The 21,747-nt window shown below is 39.4% G+C and overlaps 1 protein-coding gene across 3 annotated transcripts in view; it reads right to left on the minus strand.

The window, feature by feature from the left end:
- The window catches only part of rbpjb (recombination signal binding protein for immunoglobulin kappa J region b), a 141,816-nt gene that overhangs the window by 29,451 nt on the left and 90,618 nt on the right, over positions 1-21,747 (minus strand). For all 3 annotated transcript variants that reach the window (XM_069925020.1, XM_069925021.1, XM_069925022.1), the window contains exon 7: positions 11,651-11,763. In XM_069925020.1, the coding sequence (XP_069781121.1) occupies positions 11,651-11,763 (113 nt within the window). The remainder of the gene's footprint in view (positions 1-11,650; positions 11,764-21,747) is intronic.

Genomic DNA, 21,747 nt, shown 5'->3' on the forward strand with positions numbered 1-21,747 from the left:
TATGATTATCAGGCAGGCTTTCTTTTCTTCTATTTTTCCTACTTTATGGGGAGCGTAGGGTAGAAAATATGCAAACGTATTCTTTTTGTATTGTAGCTTTTTTATTATTCTGTATGATACGGATAAATCCTATACTTGTATTGATGCAAACGAAAAATAAAATTTACGAAAAAAAGCCAATGCTCAACTTAGAGAGAAATCAGAAACCTACTGTAGATTTCAGTGAACAAGACTACTTTCAGTTAAGACGGGTCCCAAATTTCAGCCTGAATTTCATGGTTTTAACATATTTCGGGTGTACAAGACGACGACCCCAAAAATATGTGTTGACTGAGTTGTTGGGCATGGCCAGAAAGTGGGTGTTTCTCCAGCAAAAAGAAGAAAGTATAAAGCAAGTTTTAAATTAAAAATCATTGAGGTGGCCAAGGAATCTATCAACTGTGCTGCTGCGAGGATATTTGACATATGAGAAGATAGTAAGAGATGTTTTAAGAAAAAAATACCAAGGAAACAAAGTTCGATGAGAAGAGGAATCATCCATTGGCCAGAGCTGGAAAGTCATGTTGCAGAATGCGAACACAGGCATGATTGCAACATTATCACAAAAAATAAAATCAGAGTATAGTGCACTGAAGTGGGCAAGGTCAAACCCAGAACACAGTAGAAATTTTAAAGGTACAGTAGGCTGGTGCAGCCGTTTCATGAACAGGAAAAATTTTGTAATATGACAAAATGCATCACTTGATGTGCTGTATGATTTTGTGATTAAAGCATGGGATAAAGTGAAAGTAGAGAATGTAATAAAAACTTTCAAAAAATGTGGCATCTCCAGTGCAATGGATGGTACAGAAGATGATTTATTGTGGGACACTGATGACAAAGCAGAAGCATCAGATTCAGACTGGGACCCATACGATGATGTAAACGATGAGATTCCAGATATGCTTGCTGAGTTCTTTGCTCAGACAATGATGGTGATAAACTTTTTTTTTTAATTTAAAAAAACAATAAAAATTTCTTTATAATATACTGGTAGCTTTAAAATGTTTGTAGGGTGGAGTCTGGATAGGTTATGGAACCAATCGAGTGGTATTTTGAGTAGAATTTTAAGGTCACATTTTGGAATCTGCCTATGAGATGACCCACTTTGGCGCATTTTTTGGGTGCTTCAAAGGTTATCTTATATATCAAAATATTTGGTAAAATTAATGCACATGATTAAATTATTTTTTGGGGTGTTGATGACAGTTTAAAAATTGCATCATCATTGATACATCACCTTTAACCCTATGGTTAAATATGTTTCAAGTGTACTGAGAAATTAACAGGACTAAAAAGCTCCAAGTCCCTGAGGGCTTGAAGGGGATGTCAGTGGAGACAGTGGATGCTTTGATGATCTTCCAAAATTCTAATGCTTAGAGACAGATTGTAAAGAAGCAAACAACCCCACAATTTAAGAAAGAAGTAAAAATGGGGAACTCGACATCCAACGGGGTGATTTGTTGAATACATAAACTTGTGGGCTGGAAGTGGAGGACGAGGGGGAGTTTATCCAACTTTGTCCAGGAAGGGGAATGGGAAGGGCAGTAATACATCAGTACTTGGGGAACACTGAAATTATTCAGGATGAACTGGCAGAGCACTGAGAAATTAATAAACATATTGACAAGATAGATTCCAAGAAAGAAATTCTTGTCTGACAAAACCTGGCAGATTTTCTAAGTTGTAACTTAGAAAATTCATGATGAATTTGGACTTTTAGAACACCAACAAATTTGGAGGACTCTATTCTTAGGATAACTTAATTTTGGAGACCCAAAAGACTTGGATAGGGAACATTGAGAGACTGTCACTCGAGGGTTGCTGCAGAGATGGGTGATGAGGCCCCAACTGTGCACAATCTGCAAAAGATGTACTTGTGATCAACCTAAGCAAAATTTTGTTGATTACAAGGCTAGACAAAATGCATTGAGGGCATTATAGTACAGTGCATTCTATGTGCAAAAGATAGAATGCTAATCATTATTACAAAAAAAAATCAAATGAGTAAATCAGATCCATATGACAAACTACATAAAGTTTCACCAAAATATCACAAATTATTGATCTACCACTTCCCTCAGGCTTCAAATCTGATCCTTTTAGATCGTTTTGTGGCACGAAGCAAGGTTGCCCACTTAGCCCTTTATTATTTAACTTTGTAGTAGAACCATTGGCTATTGCATTTCAGAACTCAGTAAATATTTCAGGCATTCAAAGTGGGGGACAAAAATCAAAGTTTCACTTTATGCTGATTTGTTATTATACATCTCACACCCAGAATGCACCAGATCTGCTATGTTAACATTATTATCAAACTTTAGTATTTTTTTCAGGTTACAAGCTTAATTTGCACAGAAGTGTTGTGTTCTGATCTAAGATAATATTCCATTTAAAATAGTGAGGTGGATCATTCACCTATTTAGGCATAAAAGGTTCTAAAATATTTAAGGATCTTTTCAAAGAAAACTTCAATACTCTGTCAAGACCTTATCTAAATGGTCCCCCTTCTCTATGTCACTTCTTGGTAGAATTAAGGTCATCAAAATGAATGTTCATATTTATTTTATATTTATTTCAGGCAATTCAGATTTTTATACCAAAGAAATTTTTTGACACTGTTGAATATATTATCTCTTTGTATGTTTGGAACAATGAGAGTCCAAGTTTTAATAAATCTAATTTACAAAAATAAAAAGATGGGTCTTTTGCTTTGAGACATTATTATTGGGCTATTTATATTAAATATTATTTCCGGATTCATTACATAGATAAATCAGATTGCCCAGATTGGACATCCATGGAGCTGAAAGGTTTTAATAAATTTGCTCTGGCTACTTGGTGCTTCCCTTCCGTATTCTTTGGTAAAGGCCAATAAATTCATAGGCAGTTTGGTAGTCAAAAAATTCGCTACGAATTGGTTTCAATTCGGGCACTGTTTCGAACTGAAAAATTTTTCTTTATCAGCTCAGATTATTAATTTTTTTTCCTCCATCTTGCCTTGATCGTGTTTTTCATAAATGGAGAGAAAAAGGTATCACTTCATTTGACAACAGCTGTTTTATGACCTTTGAACATTTGTCACATAAACTTAATCTCTGTAATTTCCATTTTTTTTTTTTTAAAAGATATTTACAGGTTAGAGATTTTCTGAGAAACCAAGCTTCTACTTTTTCATTCTCCTATGACAGCAATTGTGTTGACTTTTTTTCAGTTAAATCCTTGTCGAAAGGGTTTAATAGAGTTCATTTATGGATTAATTTCTAAAATGTGTTGCGTTTCTATGAATAAAATTAAGAGTGCTTGGGAAAATGACTTACAAACCATCTTTCTCAGGATATATGGACCAAGTGTTTAAAACTGGTCCATTCCTCTTCTATTTGTACACATCATTCACTTATTCAATTCAAGATAATACATAGCTAATTTATCTTTGGATAAATGTGCTCTTAAGATTTTTCCTACTATCAACCCTTTATGAAATATTTCATACGATTTGGTCAGCATTAAATCACAATTGGAAGGAAATTTTTAATGTATTTTCTCAGTTACTATTCAACCTCATCCCACTACAGATTTATTTGGTGTTGTGATAGAAAACAGTTGATTATCAGTGTCGAATTACTATATGATAGCTTCTGCCACTTTAATGGCTCGAAGATGCATTTTGCAGTTATGCTCAATGGATAACCCAAACCTTATCATGCTTGAACCTCATGAAGATTAGATATAATGTTATGAAAAGGGAAGTTTAATAAATGTGGTACACCTTTATGAAATATTTCAATGTTTAATAAATACCACAGTGGTTTAGTATTTTGAATGTAACATACAAAGTATTTGTAGTCTCTTCCTGAACTAACTTATTTACATACAAGGCAATTCACCAACATACCATTACTTTTACCCTTTTGATGGTTTAAGGGGCCCAGTGGCTTTTTCTCTTTTTTTTTTTAAGTTTAAGTGGTATAGATTTAGGGCAAGTTCCATTTTTTTTCTGCAGAAACAAGAGATATAATATGGAATTTTTGTTATTATTAGTTGCGACGTTCATTTTCATTCTAGGAAACATTGTAATTACTCTGCACCTGTACAGCATTGTGAGTATGAGAGAGAGAGCGTGCAAGTGAGCAAACACGTGCATAAGTGAGCGTGTGTGTGCAAGAGAGAGAGTGTGTGTGTGTGTCAAAATAATTAGATAACTAAATAACTAATCAATAAAAAAATTAAACTTCTGCAAATCAAGGAATGTGTACACCAATAACAAACATGGAGGTCAAATGCAATATATTCAAGTTTACCCATGACACAAAGCTCAGTGTGGGACACAAGATGAAGAAGGGTTCAGCATGATAAAAGCAGGTTAAGTGAATAGCCAAGAATATGCCAGGTCATCCACTTTGACAAAAAAAAGCACCAAGGGGCATGGCGTGATGGTGTAGGTGGGAGACGTGGAGAAGTTGCCTCTCCTGACAGAATGAATTAAAACCCATTTTTCAGAAACATTTTTTTTATATAAAGCAAGTTTAAATTTTCTTTTAAAGACATTATAATTGCAGCTATGAAGAAATCAAGGACTCAGAAAATGAAAAAAATGACTCCCAAAGAAACAACTGGTACTGAGGAAATGGGGCCTACCTTAGAAGTGGATACTGGAGTCTCGCTTCCTCTCCCTCCAAGACCGATACGGCAAGTCCCAGCAAAGTTTCAAGCGACTCCAGCACACCTCCCCGGGGAACCGAGGAAGATGGTACTGGAGTCAGAAAACGACTGGTACAGCTGTCAGAGCTTCAGGATCAAGTGCACATGCGCGAATCTCCACACATGCACGTGGTACATGCTGCAACTCTGCCTGTGGGGCAGGCTGAGCCTTCACAGCCCAGCACTTCTGGACTGTCAAGGGGGAAGCCGAAACTCCGCAGGCAGGCTGAACAGACACAGACTTCAACAGAAGAGGAGGAAAAGGACGTCGGGATGAAAGAAGACACTTCACAAGTAACAAAGGGAGAAGAGACACTGATACAAGGGGAAGGCCCCTACATCAGTATATTGTCCAAGAAGGTAAATCTGAAGTTTCTACAGTTACTTATTATGTAGACCCATCAAGTCAATTGGATACATTGTCAAAACAAATTCAGGTATTATCAACTCAAATGACTCAGGGATTTGTGTCAATTAAATATCAGTTTGAAACTTGATTTAGTAGTATGAAGGAAGAAATGAATACTATTAAGACTGATGTTTCAAGATGTGGTAAAATGGTGATCAAAATTCAGACTAAAATTCAAAAAAATTGAAAATTTTCAAGAATGTCATGATGAAGTCGAACAATGTAAAGACACGGTTGGTAAATTGGAAGATTGTTATACTGCTTGGGAAGTTCAGAGAAAAGAGTTGTTGCAAAAAATTGATGTTTGGAAAATCAAGGCCATAGAAATAATGTGAAAATTGTGGGTTTGCTTGAATATTTTGAAGGTTCAGATTCGGTATAGTTTTTTCAGAAGTTTTGGGAATTGAGCATTTTCTAAATGGGTTGGAGTTGGATAGAGACCATAGAGCTATTAAGAGGAAATCATTTTCCGGGTCAACCACCATGCTCTATTCTAAGTAAATGTCTACGATACAAAGATAAGGAAATGATATTGAGGGTTGCAGTTCAGAATGCGAGAAAACATCAGACCCCTCTGCTAGTTGGAAACAACAGTATTTTTCTATTCAGATCTGAATCAAATTATTATTAAATGTCATAAGGAATTTAATCCTACCAAGGCTGTTTTATGGAAAAAAAAGATATAAATTTGCTTTTAGATATCCTGTCACACTCAAGGTCTTTTATGGAGAATATTAATCAATTATTTGCTGATGAAGCTTTTTTATTTGCTAATTCACTGCCTGATAATAAGCAGAAGGGAAATCAAAATCAATCTTCCTAACAAGTTCAGATGGTCCAAAAGATAAGAAATGGTTCACAGAAGGTGGAGCGTCATGAACTAACTGAAATTGATATTGATGATGACTAGATTAATTGAGACTTGGAAGCAGCTTATATTTGATGATTACTTTTCTTCTTCTTTGGCTTGGCTTCGCGGACGAAGATTTATGGGGGGGGTAAAAGTCCACGTCAGCTGCAGGCTCGTTTGTGGCTGACAAGTCCGATGCGGGACAGGCAGACACGGTTGCAGCGGCTGCAGGGGAAAATTGGTTGGTTGGGGTTGGGTGTTGGGTTTTTCCTCCTTTGCCTTTTGTCAGTGAGGTGGGCTCTGCGGTCTTCTTCAAAGGAGGTTGCTGCCCGCCAAACTGTGAGGCGCCAAGATGCACGGTTTGAGGCGATATCACCCCACTGGCGGTGGTCAATGTGGCAGGCACCAAGAGATTTCTTTAGGCAGTCCTTGCACCTTTTCTTTGGTGCACCTCTGTCACTGTGGCCAGTGGAGAGCTCGCCATATAACAGGATCTTGGGAAGGCGATGGTCCTCCATTCTGGAGACGTGACCCATCCAGCGCAGCTGGATCTTCAGCAGCGTGGACTCGATGCTGTCGACCTCTGCCATCTCGAGTACTTCGACGTTAGGGATGAAAGCGCTCCAATGGATGTTGAGGATGGAGCGGAGACAACGCTGGTGGAAGCGTTCTAGGAGCCGTAGGTGATGCCGGTAGAGGACCCATGATTCGTATACAGAGCCGTTGTCATACCCACACTCCTGTTCGGCTCCGAATCATGGGTCCTCTACCGGCGATTACTTTATATATATAAAAAAATATATATATATTATATTCTGTTCAGGGGAGGCAGATTTGTATATTTCTCCTCTCACTTGGTGGCATTGGTCGCTTTCAGTACAATAGAGGGGAGTAGTACTGCTTTGTGTAAGAGGTGATATTTTTTCTTGGGGGGGGCGGGATATTCTTCTTTTTTCTAAGGGTTTCTTTCTTTTCTATTGCTGGAGATGTATTTTATTTTGAAGAATTGCTGAGGATTGGAGTCCCATCATCGTGGGTGGCAGGAGTTGTATGTTTTTAAGTGTTAAATATGTCAGTGACTACTTTGAATTTTGTGACATTTAATGTGAATGGGCTCAATAATCCAATTAAGAGAAAAAGGGTTCTGGCTTATGTTAAAAAAAATGGAAGTAGATATTACTTATTTTTTAAACAAGAGACTCATTTGACCGAAAAGGAACATCAAAAGTTAAAAAGAGACTGGGTCAGTCAGGTTATAGCTTCATCTTTTAATTCAAAAGTGAAAGTTGTTGCTATTTTGGTTAATAAGAAATTGCCCTGTAAATTAGAATCAGTTATTAATGATTTAGAAGGTAAATTGTTGTAAATTGTCAAATTTATTCAGAATCTTGAACACTTATGAATATTTATGCCCCAAATATTAAGGAAGTTTATCCAAGATTCCTTTTTTAATTTGGTGCAAGCATATGAAAATGTAATGATTGGTGGAAATTTTAAATGTTGTTTAGATCCATTGTTAGGTAAATCTCTGAACAGAGTGACCAAAATGCCAAAACAAATTTTATCATTGATGAAAGAAATGAATTTAGTGGATATTTGGGGACAACTAAATACTAAAGGGAAGGATTATTCTTTTTTTTTTTTTTTTAGATGATTCTTATTCTAGAATAGATATTTTTTTAAATAATCGGCCCAATTTCAAGGATGTATAATAACTGCTGAATATAACAGTAGAATTTTGTCATATTATTGTTCTTCGTTAATAATTTGTATGGCTTCTGAAAAGGTAGATATGATTTATAGATGGAGATTTAATCCTTCATTGTTAAGAAATGTTGAATTTTGTAATTTTATAAGAGATCAAATTCAACAATATTTGAAAATAAATATTCATTTGATAGCAAATTTTTGTGGGATGCTTTAAAAGCTTATAAAAGAGGACAAATTTTTCTACTAAAATTAAAAAACAGTATTCTAAAGATGATAAATTGGAAAAAGATAGAAGGTTTAGAGAAAGATATATAGAAGGAACAAACAGAGAGGAAAAATATACTTATTAAATAAAAATGCATTATAATTCAATACAGACAAATAAAACAGAGATTAATACAAAGAACTAAACAAAAATATTATAAATTCGGGGAGAGAGCTCAAAGTATTGGCATGGTAGTTAAAGATGGAACAGGCCTCAAGAATAATTAATGCTGTTCAAAAAGATTCTAAAATTACATATCAGCCTTAGGATATAAATGATTATTTTAAGGAATTTTATGCAAAATTATATTCTTCTGAGTCTGATAATGATGATGCTAAAATGGCAATACTTTCTCCCATATTGCCTCCTGCAAGAACCCAATTTCATTCTCCTAATTCATCTGTCACATTTGTTCCATAGCATTGCTGCTTCCAAAATGCATGCCTTCCTGAAAGATTGTTTCCCTTCCACTACAGTTGACAGTCCTTAACTTCTCATCCATTTCCCACACCTCTGCTCTCAACCTTCCTTTTGGACAAGGCAAATATAGAATTCTCCTGGTTGTTTCTTTCTACCCCATTCAACAGATCATGGTTACCAATTTCTGCCAAATTCAATGCAACATTTTACACTGGAGACATCTACCTCTCCCCTCTCAGCATTTTGAGGATACCACTACCTTCACAATTTTCATCTTACCTGCCATTCCCAAGACTCCCCATCTTGAGGCAATTTCACAGACAAGAGATATTATACTTTTTACCTCTCCCTCTCAGGACACAGTCATTCTAAGTGAAGCAGAGAGTCATATGCACTTGTTCCAATTTTGCAAGTACCAAATGTGATGTACTATGTGGTTTCCACTACACCAGAGAAACTAAATGTAGATGGGATTACTGTTCTGCATGTCACCTGCATCCAAACTGTAAGGATGACCCAGAGTTTCTTACAGCCTGCCAGTTTCATGTTGAAATGCCCAACAGAAGCTTAGAGAATTGTACTGTATTCCATCTGATTCTTCATATTGAATTTTATAACTACAGGTAACTCACGTTTCAATTGCATCTGGTTATTTTTGCTTCAAGTCATCTGTGATGCTGACTCAGTTCTCTCTCAGTGTGATTAGCTGGACAGATTCTATAACCCTGTCTTTTACATTTTATGATTTTTCTTTTGCTCATATTCTCAATTTAACTGCCCACATTAACCCATTGAGTGGATGACCTCTACAACTTACCTCATAGCATCCCTGGCCTTTGTCCCATTCATCCCCAACATTGTCTAAATTAAAACCTACTTTTCCTTTCCCAGGTCAAAGAAAATATGTTCTAAAACATTAATATTTTCTCTGTCCATAGATGCTGCCTGGCTTGCTCAATGTTTCCTTGATTTTCCTTTTTTGGGCCAATGCTTTCTTGACCTTAGATAAATGAGAGATTTTAATTAAAAGGTAAACTTTTTTTTTGACGAATTGATAGGGTAGATGCAAGGATTATATTTTCCTTGGCTGGGTCATAACAAACCAGTGAATAGAATCGCAAAATAAAAGGTTGGCCTTTCAAAACGCACAAGAAACTTTATTACCATTCTTTATCACCACATTCCAGGACTCCTTCAGCCCTTCTTGGCAAGCATCTCATCTAACCTTATCTTTTTCATTCAGAACTTAAAATGTGGTCTCTTCGATATCAGTGGGACCAAGTATAGATCAGGTGACCAATGTCGATCACCTGCTCTGTCTGCATTGTGCTCCCAGTTGCCTGCCATTCCAGCTCTCCTCTCCATTTCCATACTTGCCTGCCTGTCCCAAGTCCTCTCTCCTGGTGTGGGGGAGGCCAGACACAAATTAGAAGGATACCTAATATTCTGCCTGAGTAGTCTACAACCCAATGGTTTCAACAGTGAATTTTATGATTTTGGTAACCTACACCTGGTGTTCCTTTCTCACTTCTGATCCCAACAGTTTACCTCATCACTGCTCCACTTCTTGCCAAAACACTCAGGCCCTGTAACCCAGTTTTTCTCCCTCCCCCAACCTGGTTCCATCTGCCCGTCACCCCCCCCAACCTGGTTCCATCTGCCCGTCACCCCCCAACCTGGTTCCATCTGCCCGTCACCCCCCCAACCTGGTTCCATCTGCCCGTCACCCCCCCAACCTGGTTCCATCTGCCCGTCACCCCCCCAACCTGGTTCCATCTGCCCGTCACCCCCCCAACCTGGTTCCATCTGCCCGTCACCCCCCCAACCTGGTTCCATCTGCCCGTCACCCCCCCAACCTGGTTACATCTGCCCGTCACCCCCCCAACCTGGTTCCATCTGCCCGTCACCCCCCCCAACCTGGTTCCATCTGCCCGTCACCCCCCAACCTGGTTCCATCTGCCCGTCACCCCCCAACCTGGTTCCATCTGCCCGTCACCCCCCAACCTGGTTCCATCTGCCCGTCACCCCCCCAACCTGGTTCCATCTGCCCGTCACCCCCCCAACCTGGTTCCATCTGCCCGTCACCCCCCCAACCTGGTTCCATCTGCCCGTCACTCCCCCAACCTGGTTCCATCTGCCCGTCACCCCCCCAACCTGGTTCCATCTGCCCGTCACCCCCCCAACCTGGTTCCATCTGCCCGTCACCCCCCCAACCTGGTTCCATCTGCCCGTCACCCCCCCAACCTGGTTCCATCTGCCCGTCACCCCCCAACCTGGTTCCATCTGCCCGTCACCCCCCAACCTGGTTCCATCTGCCCGTCACCCCCCAACCTGGTTCCATCTGCCCGTCACCCCGCAACCTGGTTCCATCTGCCCGTCACCCCGCAACCTGGTTCCATCTGCCCGTCACCCCCCAACCTGGTTCCATCTGCCCGTCACCCCTCAACCTGGTTCCATCTGCCCGTCACCCCCCAACCTGGTTCCATCTGCCCCTCACCCACATCCTTAATCCATGGGTCGATCACCTTCTCCCAGTTTCCAACTGCCCATCATCGGTCCCTTTTCTGGTTCCAGTTGGGTTCCAGAATCTGCAGCTCTCTGTCATCACCTTCTAGCCTCTCTCTACCCTTCCATCCTCCCCAATGACCCCAAATGGGTTCCATTGTCCCCATTATCCTCCTCCTCACCAATTATAAGCAACACTTGCTAGCTCCTACCTCTCTCTTACCTCTTTGTACACTCTTCTACAATCTAGTCCTAATCCAAAACAATGACCATCCCTTTAACTCCACGGATGTTGCCCAACCTGCCAAGTACTTTCAACAGTTTGCACTTTCTTTTGCTCCAGATTACATCATCTTCATCCAGACAGTCGTGACTTTGGAATTCTCTACCCAATGTGGCTGTGGAGTTCAGTCATTGGGCATATTTAAGAAAGTAATTTATGGTTGAGTAGCAAAAGCAAAGGCAATTAAGGAAAATGAGGATCCTACATGAAAATGGCACTGAGGCAAGTAACCAGCCCTGACCATTGAATTGCAGAATAGGATGAGGAGCTGAAGGGGCCACTCCAACTACAATTTCTTAAAGTCAAAAGTGGTCTTCCACGAAATGCAAAGGAGTACCAAGAATCAAATACTATCAGCCAGCAGAAATTTCTATCTTCAGGATACAAAAATGGGAAAACAAACAAATTTCCAAACAATAATTCTTGAGCATGAGACTATCAAAGACAGGCAAATAAAAGCTACTGTACCAGTCTGGGGAGTGCCATTCCAGTAACAGAACACACCAGTTTCACTGTTTGACCATAATGAATGTATCCATCTCGGACTGTAAATTCTTCACCCTCTGATTCTTCATCATCCACTACAGATAAAAAATATAGTATTAACCTGGAATTCAAGGTATTTACTTATTTAAAGAGCCTGTTCAAAATGCCATGATGCAATAAATTTTTCTATCAATATCAATAAATGCTTTTGTAATTTTAAAAATCCCTGAAGAATCACAAGCACATTGTTTTCTTAGTCAATAGTTTTCACAACATTTTATATATGAATGCATTACCTTAATTAACAGCTGATTTACAGAAAATAATTTCAGCACAGAAACAGGCCCTTCAGATTGTCGTGAACATGATGTCCAAATCAAACCAAAAATTTGTTGCTTGCACCTTATAGGCATTCTTCCTTCCTCTACATATTCATGTCTATTCAGAAGCCATTTAAATGCTACGATTGTATCTGCTTTCACCACTACTCCTGGTAGCCTATTTCAGGCACCCAACTCTGTGTAAAGAATTTGCTCCCTTAAATCCTGGCCTCCTTTGATGCCCCACACAATGAAGCCAAGAATATCATATGCCCTCCTTATCACCCTCTACTTGTGCGGCCACTTTCAATGAGCAATCAATCTGAACATTCAAATCCTTCCACACATCAATACTTTTACGAGCCCTGCCATTAATTACATCTGTCTACCATTTCTCTGTCCTTATCTGTAAATGATCTATATACTGTTGGCCAACCCTCCACTGTCCACAAATCCACCAATCTTTGTATCATTTGCAAATTTACCAACTCAACCAGCCACTCTTTCATCCAAGTCATTTATTATCACAAACAGCAGGGCTCCCAACACCAATCCTTGTGGAACAGCGCTGGTCATGGGCTTCCAACTTTAATAGCAGCCTTCCACTGCTACCTTCCATCTTCCATGGTTCAGCCAATTTCATAACCAAACCAACAACTCAATATGGATCCCATGCATCTGCACCTTCTGAATCAGTCTACTAGGAGGGACTTTGACAAACACCTTACTAAAATCCATGTGTACAACATCCACTGCCCTACTTTCATCATCCATCCATCAGCTCTGCAAAATGTGGCCTTTCTCACAAACCCATTTGATTGTCCCTAATCTGACCGTGACTTTCCAAGTGTGCACAAATCATAGACACAAATCATAGATATAGTTTGATATGCTGGGTTTGCCAAACCTTTGGTATTGCTTGATTATTTTCAAACTTGAAACTGAATTTGAAATTTAAGAGAATTTAAAGGAAAATTCTTCCACACAAAAATATTCCACGTATTTTGTGCTTTAATTTAGTACCAACCAACATTGGCTTAAAACAAGTTTTATTGAACACAGTGATCATAAGACCGATTGTCCATAACTTGCTAGATGTTCCTTTTTTCCCCTTCTTGAACAAAGGAACAAATTTAAGCTTTCTTCAGTCCTCTGGGTCCTCTTCCATCACCAGTGAGGATGCAAAGATCTTTGTCAAGGACCCAGCAATCTCTTCACTTGCCTCTGTCAATAACTGGGGATATCCCTTCAGGTCCAGATTTGTTCAACTTATTGCCACACAAGACCACCTCCATCTCAAAATGCCCTGAAACATGAGCATTCTCTCTATAATGCTCTCTATCACTGTGTTTCAAATTCAGTTTCAAGTTTGAAAATAATCAAGCGAGACCAAGGGTTTGGCAAACCCAGCAGATTTAGATCTACAATTCTGTGGAGCCTTGAATGCATTAGCATTTGGAGGAGTATGATTGAAGCTTCAAGTCGAACTATAGCAACTCTTACCAATTTGAATTTTATCAGAGATGAGACATACACAGAACCAGAGTCAATTGCCCCCATTGGCTGTTCCTCACATTTTTCACTGATGGTCATGTTATTTTTTTTAAAATTTGCTTTATTTTGACTTGAGATGATTGAAGCAACACTTTGACACAATTCTGAAATGCAGAGGACAAATGTAATCAAGCCTGGCACATTTTGACAGATTAGGACTTTAGAATCTGCAAACTTGCTCCAAAGTGCAACAAGTCCCAGTCTTGCTGGAACTTGTTGGCAATATTATTTGGATCCTTCATATGTTTTAATACTTCACTTGAAAATTTAACAATTTACAAGTGCTTTATGCCAGACTTTATCTTCACATTTTTAAAGCCTTTTAATTTTAATCCAAACAGACTTTTTCTGGGCATGGTTTAAGTGTGAAAAGAGAAAAGTTGAAAGGGAACATTAGGGGAACTTCTTCATGCAGAAGTAGGACTGTGAAACAAGCTGCCAGCTTGATTGGTAAACAAGCTCAATTTTGATATTTAAAAATATTGGACTTGTACATGAAATGGAGGGGTACGGTCAGGGTATAGGTCAAGTGGGACTAGATAGAATTGTAGTTGGTCATTGACAAGAAGGGCCTGTTTTTTGTAGTAATGTTCTGATTCCAATTGTTTACTCCAATGTCAATTTTTTTTAATGACTAATGAGAAACATTAAAAAAAAACCTGGTACTTTACAGGTTCCACAGCTGCCTTTCTAGTTGCAAGAGACTATCAGATCTGCAGCTGGAAATGGGGAGATCTCAAGGGCAGATGTGGTACAATGGGTGGCGGTGGGGGGGGCCAGGTATGTCTCATGACAGAACCCTTTTATTCTTAAGCACCTAGAGTGGTCACTTGGGTGTAACTGCAGAGTTAGATGAAAATAAAGACTTCCCCACTTGATCTCAATGAAACAATTCCCATCATTTTGCACCTGCAAAACACAGCTTAATATTTGTATCTTAATAAATTGAATAAATGGAATGATAAATTGGTTCATAAATTGTGTCATAGAGCAAGCTGTTCACACCCATATAAATCAACAGGAAAAGCATGAAAAACTACATCAACAATCAGCTCACAGCAGTTTTGATTTTCATTGGGGAAAAATGTGACTAAATTTAAAGTACCACATTGACAGCATAAAAGACCCACTTTTTCTGCCCCAAAATGGCTCAAAAATATCCCCTGGATCTTATGTGGGAAATTGAAATTTGGGTGATAATGGTGAATAATGCTGCCAGTGATCATGGTCACCAGTTGGGGGCTGGTGACAGGCTGTCGGGAGACTTTCCCGGTGACCCACTGTCAGTCCCTGCATTGGTCTCACCTCCCCAGGAAGAGAGCAGGCAGTAGGAACAATTTTTTTTCTGCTATACTTTAGCTACACATTTCAGTAACATTAAATCCTTACCCGTAAATACACTGAAAAAAATTAATATTCCCTGCTGAAATGGGGTTTTGTATGCCGTCAAATACGGTACATCACACAGGATGTAGGAAGCTCTACGATATAGGAGTATTTTGGTAAAGAGTTTAACAACTAATGGTGAATACACTCATGATTAACAGAGTATGGCTTAGTAAGGCTTTTCAGTCATTCCTTTACAAACAATAGACAATAGGAGCTGGAGTAGGCCCTTCGGCCCGTCGAGCCAGCACCGCCATTTTACAGATCATGGCTGATCACTATTATCAGTACCCCTTTCCAGCCTTATCCCCATAACCCTTAACTCCTTTGCCCACTAGAGTCTTATCTAACTCTCTTTTGAACATAATCAGCAAATCTGCCTCTACCACCCTCTGTGACAGAGCATTCCACAGATTCACACTTCTCTGGGTAAAAAAATGTTTTCTCATCTCCGTCCTAAAGGGCCTACCCTGCATTCTTAAACTATGCCCTCTAGTCCTCGTCTCCCCCATCATTGGGAACAAGTAATCCGACTTCACCCTGTCTATCCCCCTGATAATTTTATATACCTCAATCATGTCCCCCCTCATCCTTCTAAGCTCCATCAGATACAAGTCCAGTTTTTCTAGCCTTTCAGCATATGTCAACCCCGCCATCCCTGGAACTAACCTTGTAAATCTGCGCTGCACACCCTCTATAGCTAGTATGTCCTTCCTCAAAATTGGAGACCAGAACTGGACGCAATACTCCAGGTAGGGTCTCACCAGGGCCCTGTACAACTGCAGAAGGGTGTCTCTGTTCCTATACTCCAATCCCCTCTTTATGAAAGCCAACATGCCATTTGCCTTCTTCACAGCTTTCTGAACCTGCATGTTAGCCTTCAGTGACCGATGAACAAATACACCCAGATCCATTTGCACCTCCCCACTCCCTAGCCTGTCTCCATTTAAATAATACTCAGCTTTCCTATTATTGCCCCCAAAATGGATAACCTCACATTTGCTCACATTGAACGTCATCTTCCATTCAGCAGCCCACTCCCCCAACCTGTCCAAGTCCCTCTGCATTTTCCTGACATCCTCCTCACACCGCCACCCAATTTAGTGTCATCTGCAAATTTGCTCATGTTATTAATAATCCCCTCATCCAAATCATTTACATAAATTACAAACAACTGAGGACCCAATACCGATCCCTGCGGCACTCCACTCGTCACATCCTGCCATCCTGAAAAAGACCCGCTTACTCCAACCCTTTGTTTCCTATTTCTTAACCAATTTCCTATCCATGTCAGCACCTTACCTCCAATACCATGCTCCCTGATCTTGCCCACTAGTCTCCCGTGCGGTACCTTATCAAAGGCCTTCTGGAAGTTCAAATACACAACATCCACTGGCTCTCCCAAGTCCACCCTCTTTGTCACATCCTCGAAAAATTCCAGAAGGTTAGTCAAGCATGACTTACCCTTAAGGAATCCATGCTGACTAGCCCTTATACTATTATTTCTGCCTAAGTGTTCTGCTATTACTCCTTTTATGATAGATTCTAATATCTTCCCCACCACTGACATCAGGCTGACCGGTCTATAATTTCCCGTTTTCTCCCTCCCTCCCTTCTTAAAAATCGGCACCACATCAGCCGCTCTCCAATCCTCAGGGACCTCCCCCGAATCTATGGAACTTTGGAAAATGTCGACCAGTGCCTCCACAATTTCCATAGCAACTTCTTTAAGCACCCTGGGATGCAGCCCATCAGGCCCTGGGGATTTATCAGCCCTCAGTCCCAACAATTTACTCACAACCTCCTGCTTCTGGATCCGGATATCCATTAGATCCCCTACTTCCCCAGGAAAGTTCCCCAAGTCTCTTGATACCGCATGACTACTACCCCCTAACTGACCATAACCTATATCCTCCTTGGTGAAGACAGTTGCAAAGTATTTGTTAAATTCCTCAGCCATCTCCCTGTTTCCGGTAATAATTCCACCCTTTTCCATTCTTAATGGACCAATTTTAGACCGAACCAATTTCTTCCTCTTCACATATTTAAAAAAGCTTTTGCTATTCTCCATTATATTATTTGCTACTTATGAAGGAAATAATCAGAGAAAATAGCTCCACCAAGTGTGGTGCCTCAGGGGTTGGTGGAAGGATCAAAAGGAAATGCAAATCTGTGAAATATGCAGAGGTTAAGAAAATGGGAGCAGCAATGGGAGACAGTTCAGAAATTATAAAATTGAAGCTGAACTGTCTGAGAACAACTAAAATGTATTTCAAAGAGAGAAGAATGTGTACAAATATCTGATGTTGTGAATATTGGATTAACAACCAAGATGCTTAGTTCAGATCCCAGCATGGCTCAGGAATGAATTCATACTATTGTTTTTTTTTTAAAAAATAAACCAATATTTTAGCAGATGTTCTTCAGTCAAGGCTACCTGCTTCCTCCTGATATATGGCTGATACAAGATCCTTGTATGACAGTGTAGCTAGCATTAAATGAAACTTTATAAGTCAACTTCTTGGTTCTTTGCTTTGGCACCTCTGGTGTGTACCATCTTGAATTCTGCTAACAGTTCAATCTGAATAGTTATTTCCATTTCTCTCTCTATAAATGCAGCCTATCCTGATGAGAAATATAGCATGGAGTTTTATATTCAATGTTTTAGTGCCAATAAATGGTACCTTGCCAGCAACAATCACACCCCAGTAAAATGTCAAAGTCTGTATTTAAACAGCAGGTTTATATGAAGTTGAAGGCACAATCCTAGATTGAGTTAGATAATGTTTCTTGGTTTTGAATTGTAAGGCAAATTATCAGAAGCTTGGCCAATTGTCAGGAACACTAAAGAGTTAAAGAAGGGAGCTCTGGAGCCTAGCACTAGTCCAGTTGAACATGGCAATTGATCTTGAAATGATCAAATTCAAAGGCAAACAGGAGAGAATTTGGGAAGCAGAGAGGTGAGAATTATACAGCAGGAAGTAAGAAATATAGAGAACAGAAAGGTTACAGAGGAACTTATTTTGTATATTTTATTTATTAAAGGTAGAGTAGACAAACTTGTTAGAAAATAGATATACAAAACTTTTTCCCCTCCCCCCTCCCCCCTCCCTCGTACCCTCCCCCCTTTACAAACTACTCCAAATAAAGTATAATGGAGTTACCATATGGTCGTTTATTTATTCATTGCTGTGGTGGGTACCCTCTCTTCCCAAGAAGAAAAAACCCTTATTACACTACGGGTCCCATACATTTCATGTGTGGGTCCCATACATTTCATGTGTGGGTCCCATACATTTCATGTGTGGGTCCCATACATTTCATGTGTGGGTCCCATACATTTCATGTGTGGGTCCCATACATTTCATGTGTGGGTCCCATACATTTCATGTGTGGGTCCCATACATTTCATGTGTGGGTCCCATACATTTCATGTGTGGGTCCCATACATTTCATGTGTGGGTCCCATACATTTCATGTGTGGGTCCCATACATTTCATGTGTGGGTCCCATACATTTCATGTGTGGGTCCCATACATTTCATGTGTGGGTCCCATACATTTCATGTGTGGGTCCCATACATTTCATGTGTGGGTCCCATACATTTCATGTGTGGGTCCCATACATTTCATGTGTGGGTCCCATACATTTCATGTGTGGGTCCCATACATTTCATGTGTGGGTCCCATACATTTCATGTGTGGGTCCCATACATTTCATGTGTGGGTCCCATACATTTCATGTGTGGGTCCCATACCTTAACAAAAAATAGAATAATTATCATGTAAATTATAAGTTATCTTTTCCAATGGAATACACGATCGCAACTCAGCATACCATCTCTGGATATTCAGCTCAATTTCATTTTTCCAGGTAATTGCTATATACTTCCTAGCCACCGCTAAGGCCAGTTGAATAAATGCAAGTTGAAATTTATTCAATTTTAAATCCAAAATCAATCTTGTGCCATATCCAAGTAAAAATAACATCAGATCAAGTTCCAACCTTCCAAAAATTCCAAAATTCTACACCAAAAAGGTTTCACCTTTTCACAAAGCCAGACTGAGTGTAAGAATCAGTCTCTTTACCACATCTAAAATACAAATCTGAAGAACTAAATCCATATTTCTATAAATTCTCAGAAGTTAAATACAACTGATGAAGAAAATTATGATGAACCAATCTATATCTCACATTTATCAATTTAGTCATACTGTCTTCACACATGATCATCCATTCCTCCCAAGATATTGGAATTGTTAAGTCTTCTTCCCATTTAATTCTTGATTTATACAAATCTGGATTCTTCATTCTACATTGTAACAAAGCATACATTTCTGAAATAAATCCTTTCTTACCTCCCTCTGTAATTAAGGCTTCAAAATTCATTGATAAAGCTACCTAAAATTATCTAATAATAAAGCACGAACTTGATAATATGCAAATAATGTATTTGACTTAATTCCAAATTTTTCCAAGTCCATTAAAAGAAAGGAAAGATCCAGCTTCATAACAGTCTTGAACCAATTTAATACCTTGCTGTTCCCATTTCAAACATTGATTATTAATCGAGAAAGAAAATAATCTATTTTGATACAATGGAGTCTTAGCAAAAATTTTACCTTTAGTTCCGACAATCTGATTCCTGTTCTGCCACATCTCCATTAAGTGTTTCAACACTGGTAAGTGATAATTTTGTAAAAGACAGAGGTTTGATTTATAAATCAATTGATCTGCATTTTGTTCGAAAAGTTGAGCCATCTCCACTTTAGCCCAGATCAAAGGATGATCAGTATCAAACATCCTGTTAATAAATTTTAACTGGGCTGCTTCTTAATAATTTTGAAATGTGGCAATTGTAATCCCCCTAAGGCATACCTCCAAGTCAATTTCTGTAATGACACTTGCCAATTTTCCCTTCCACAAAAACGATCGTACAAAGCATTTAAATCCATAAAAAATATTTGCAAGTTTGCAAAGAATTGATTGGAATAGATATTGTATTTGTGGAAAAATATTCATCTTTATACTATTAACATGTCCTATCAGAGTTATTGGTAAATCTTTCCATCTATTCAAATCATGTTTAATCTTACTCAATAAAGGCAAATAATTCAATATGTTTCTTTGGCTTGGCTTCGCGGACGAAGATTTATGGAATATGTATAAAGTTGATAATTAACATCCACAATGATCCCTAAATATTTAATCTTGTCAAACCACCGAAGTTTGGCTTTTTGTTTATAAGCCGAATAATCCTCCTCTACCAACGGCATAATTTCACTTTTCTCCCAATTAACTTTGTATCCTGACATTTTACCAAACTGCTCCAATCGCATATGCAGATATCCCAAAGATTGTTCAGGGTGCGTCAAATACACTATTCTTCTGAATTTACCTTGATACCTTTAATATTTTCATCCTGTCTAATCATTTGAGCCAATGGTTTGATGACCAATGCAAATAAGGCTGCTGACAAAGGACAGCCTTGCCTAGTTGATTTAGTCAATGTAAATGAAGAAGATATTTGTCCATTTGTCACCATCCTAGCCAATGGGCTTTTATATAATGCCTTCACCCAAGCAGTAAAGAGTGATCCTAATTTAAATTTCTCTAATACTTTAAATAGAAAATTCCATTCCACTCTATCAAGCGCTTTTTCTGCATCTAGAGCCACTGCCATAGGTTGGTTGGGTTGCTCCCAAGAAGCATTGATCAAAGAAATCAACTTAACAATGTTATCCTCTGAATATCTATTTTTAATAAATTCAGCCTGATCTACATTAACCAATTTCGGTAAAAACTTAGCTAATCTATTAGCTAAAACCTTTGCCATTATTTTATAATCTACATTCAATAATTTTTTTGAAGCAAAATCTTCGCTAGGATTCTACTAAATAGAATAATACCTAGTGTCGCTGAGAATATTCTCCCAGAATCACAGTGCGGCTTTCGCGCAAACAGAGGAACCACTGACATGGTCTTTGCCCTCAGACAGCTCCAAGAAAAGTGCAGAGAACAAAACAAAGGACTCTACATCACCTTTGTTGACCTCACCAAAGCCTTCGACACCGTGAGCAGGAAAGGGCTTTGGCAAATACTAGAGCGCATCGGATGTCCCCCAAAGTTCCTCAACATGATTATCCAACTGCACAAAAACCAACAAGGTCGGGTCAGATACAGCAATGAGCTCTCTGAACCCTTCTCCATTAACAATGGCGTGAAGCAAGGCTGTGTTCTCGCACCAACCCTCTTTTCAATCTTCTTCAGCATGATGCTGAACCAAGCCATGAAAGACCCCAACAATGAAGACGCTGTTTACATCCGGTACCGCACGGATGGCAGTCTCTTCAATCTGAGGCGCCTGCAAGCTCACACCAAAACACAAGAGAAACTTGTCCGTGAACTACTCTTTGCAGATGATGCCGCTTTAGTTGCCCATTCAGAGCCAGCTCTTCAGCGCTTGACGTCCTGCTTTGCGGAAACTGCCAAAATGTTTGGCCTGGAAGTCAGCCTGAAGAAAACTGAGGTCCTCCATCAGCCAGCTCCCCACCATGACTACCAGCCCCCCCACATCTCCATCGGGCACACAAAACTCAAAACGGTCAACCAGTTTACCTATCTCGGCTGCACCATTTCATCAGATGCAAGGATCGACAATGAGATAGACAACAGACTCGCCAAGGCAAATAGCGCCTTTGGAAGACTACACAAAAGAGTCTGGAAAAACAACCAACTGAAAAACCTCACAAAGATAAGCGTATACAGAGCCGTTGTCATACCCACACTCCTGTTCGGCTCCGAATCATGGGTCCTCTA

The sequence above is a fragment of the Narcine bancroftii genome, chromosome 3 (genome assembly GCF_036971445.1).
Source record: "Narcine bancroftii isolate sNarBan1 chromosome 3, sNarBan1.hap1, whole genome shotgun sequence".
Lineage (NCBI taxonomy): Eukaryota > Metazoa > Chordata > Chondrichthyes > Torpediniformes > Narcinidae > Narcine > Narcine bancroftii.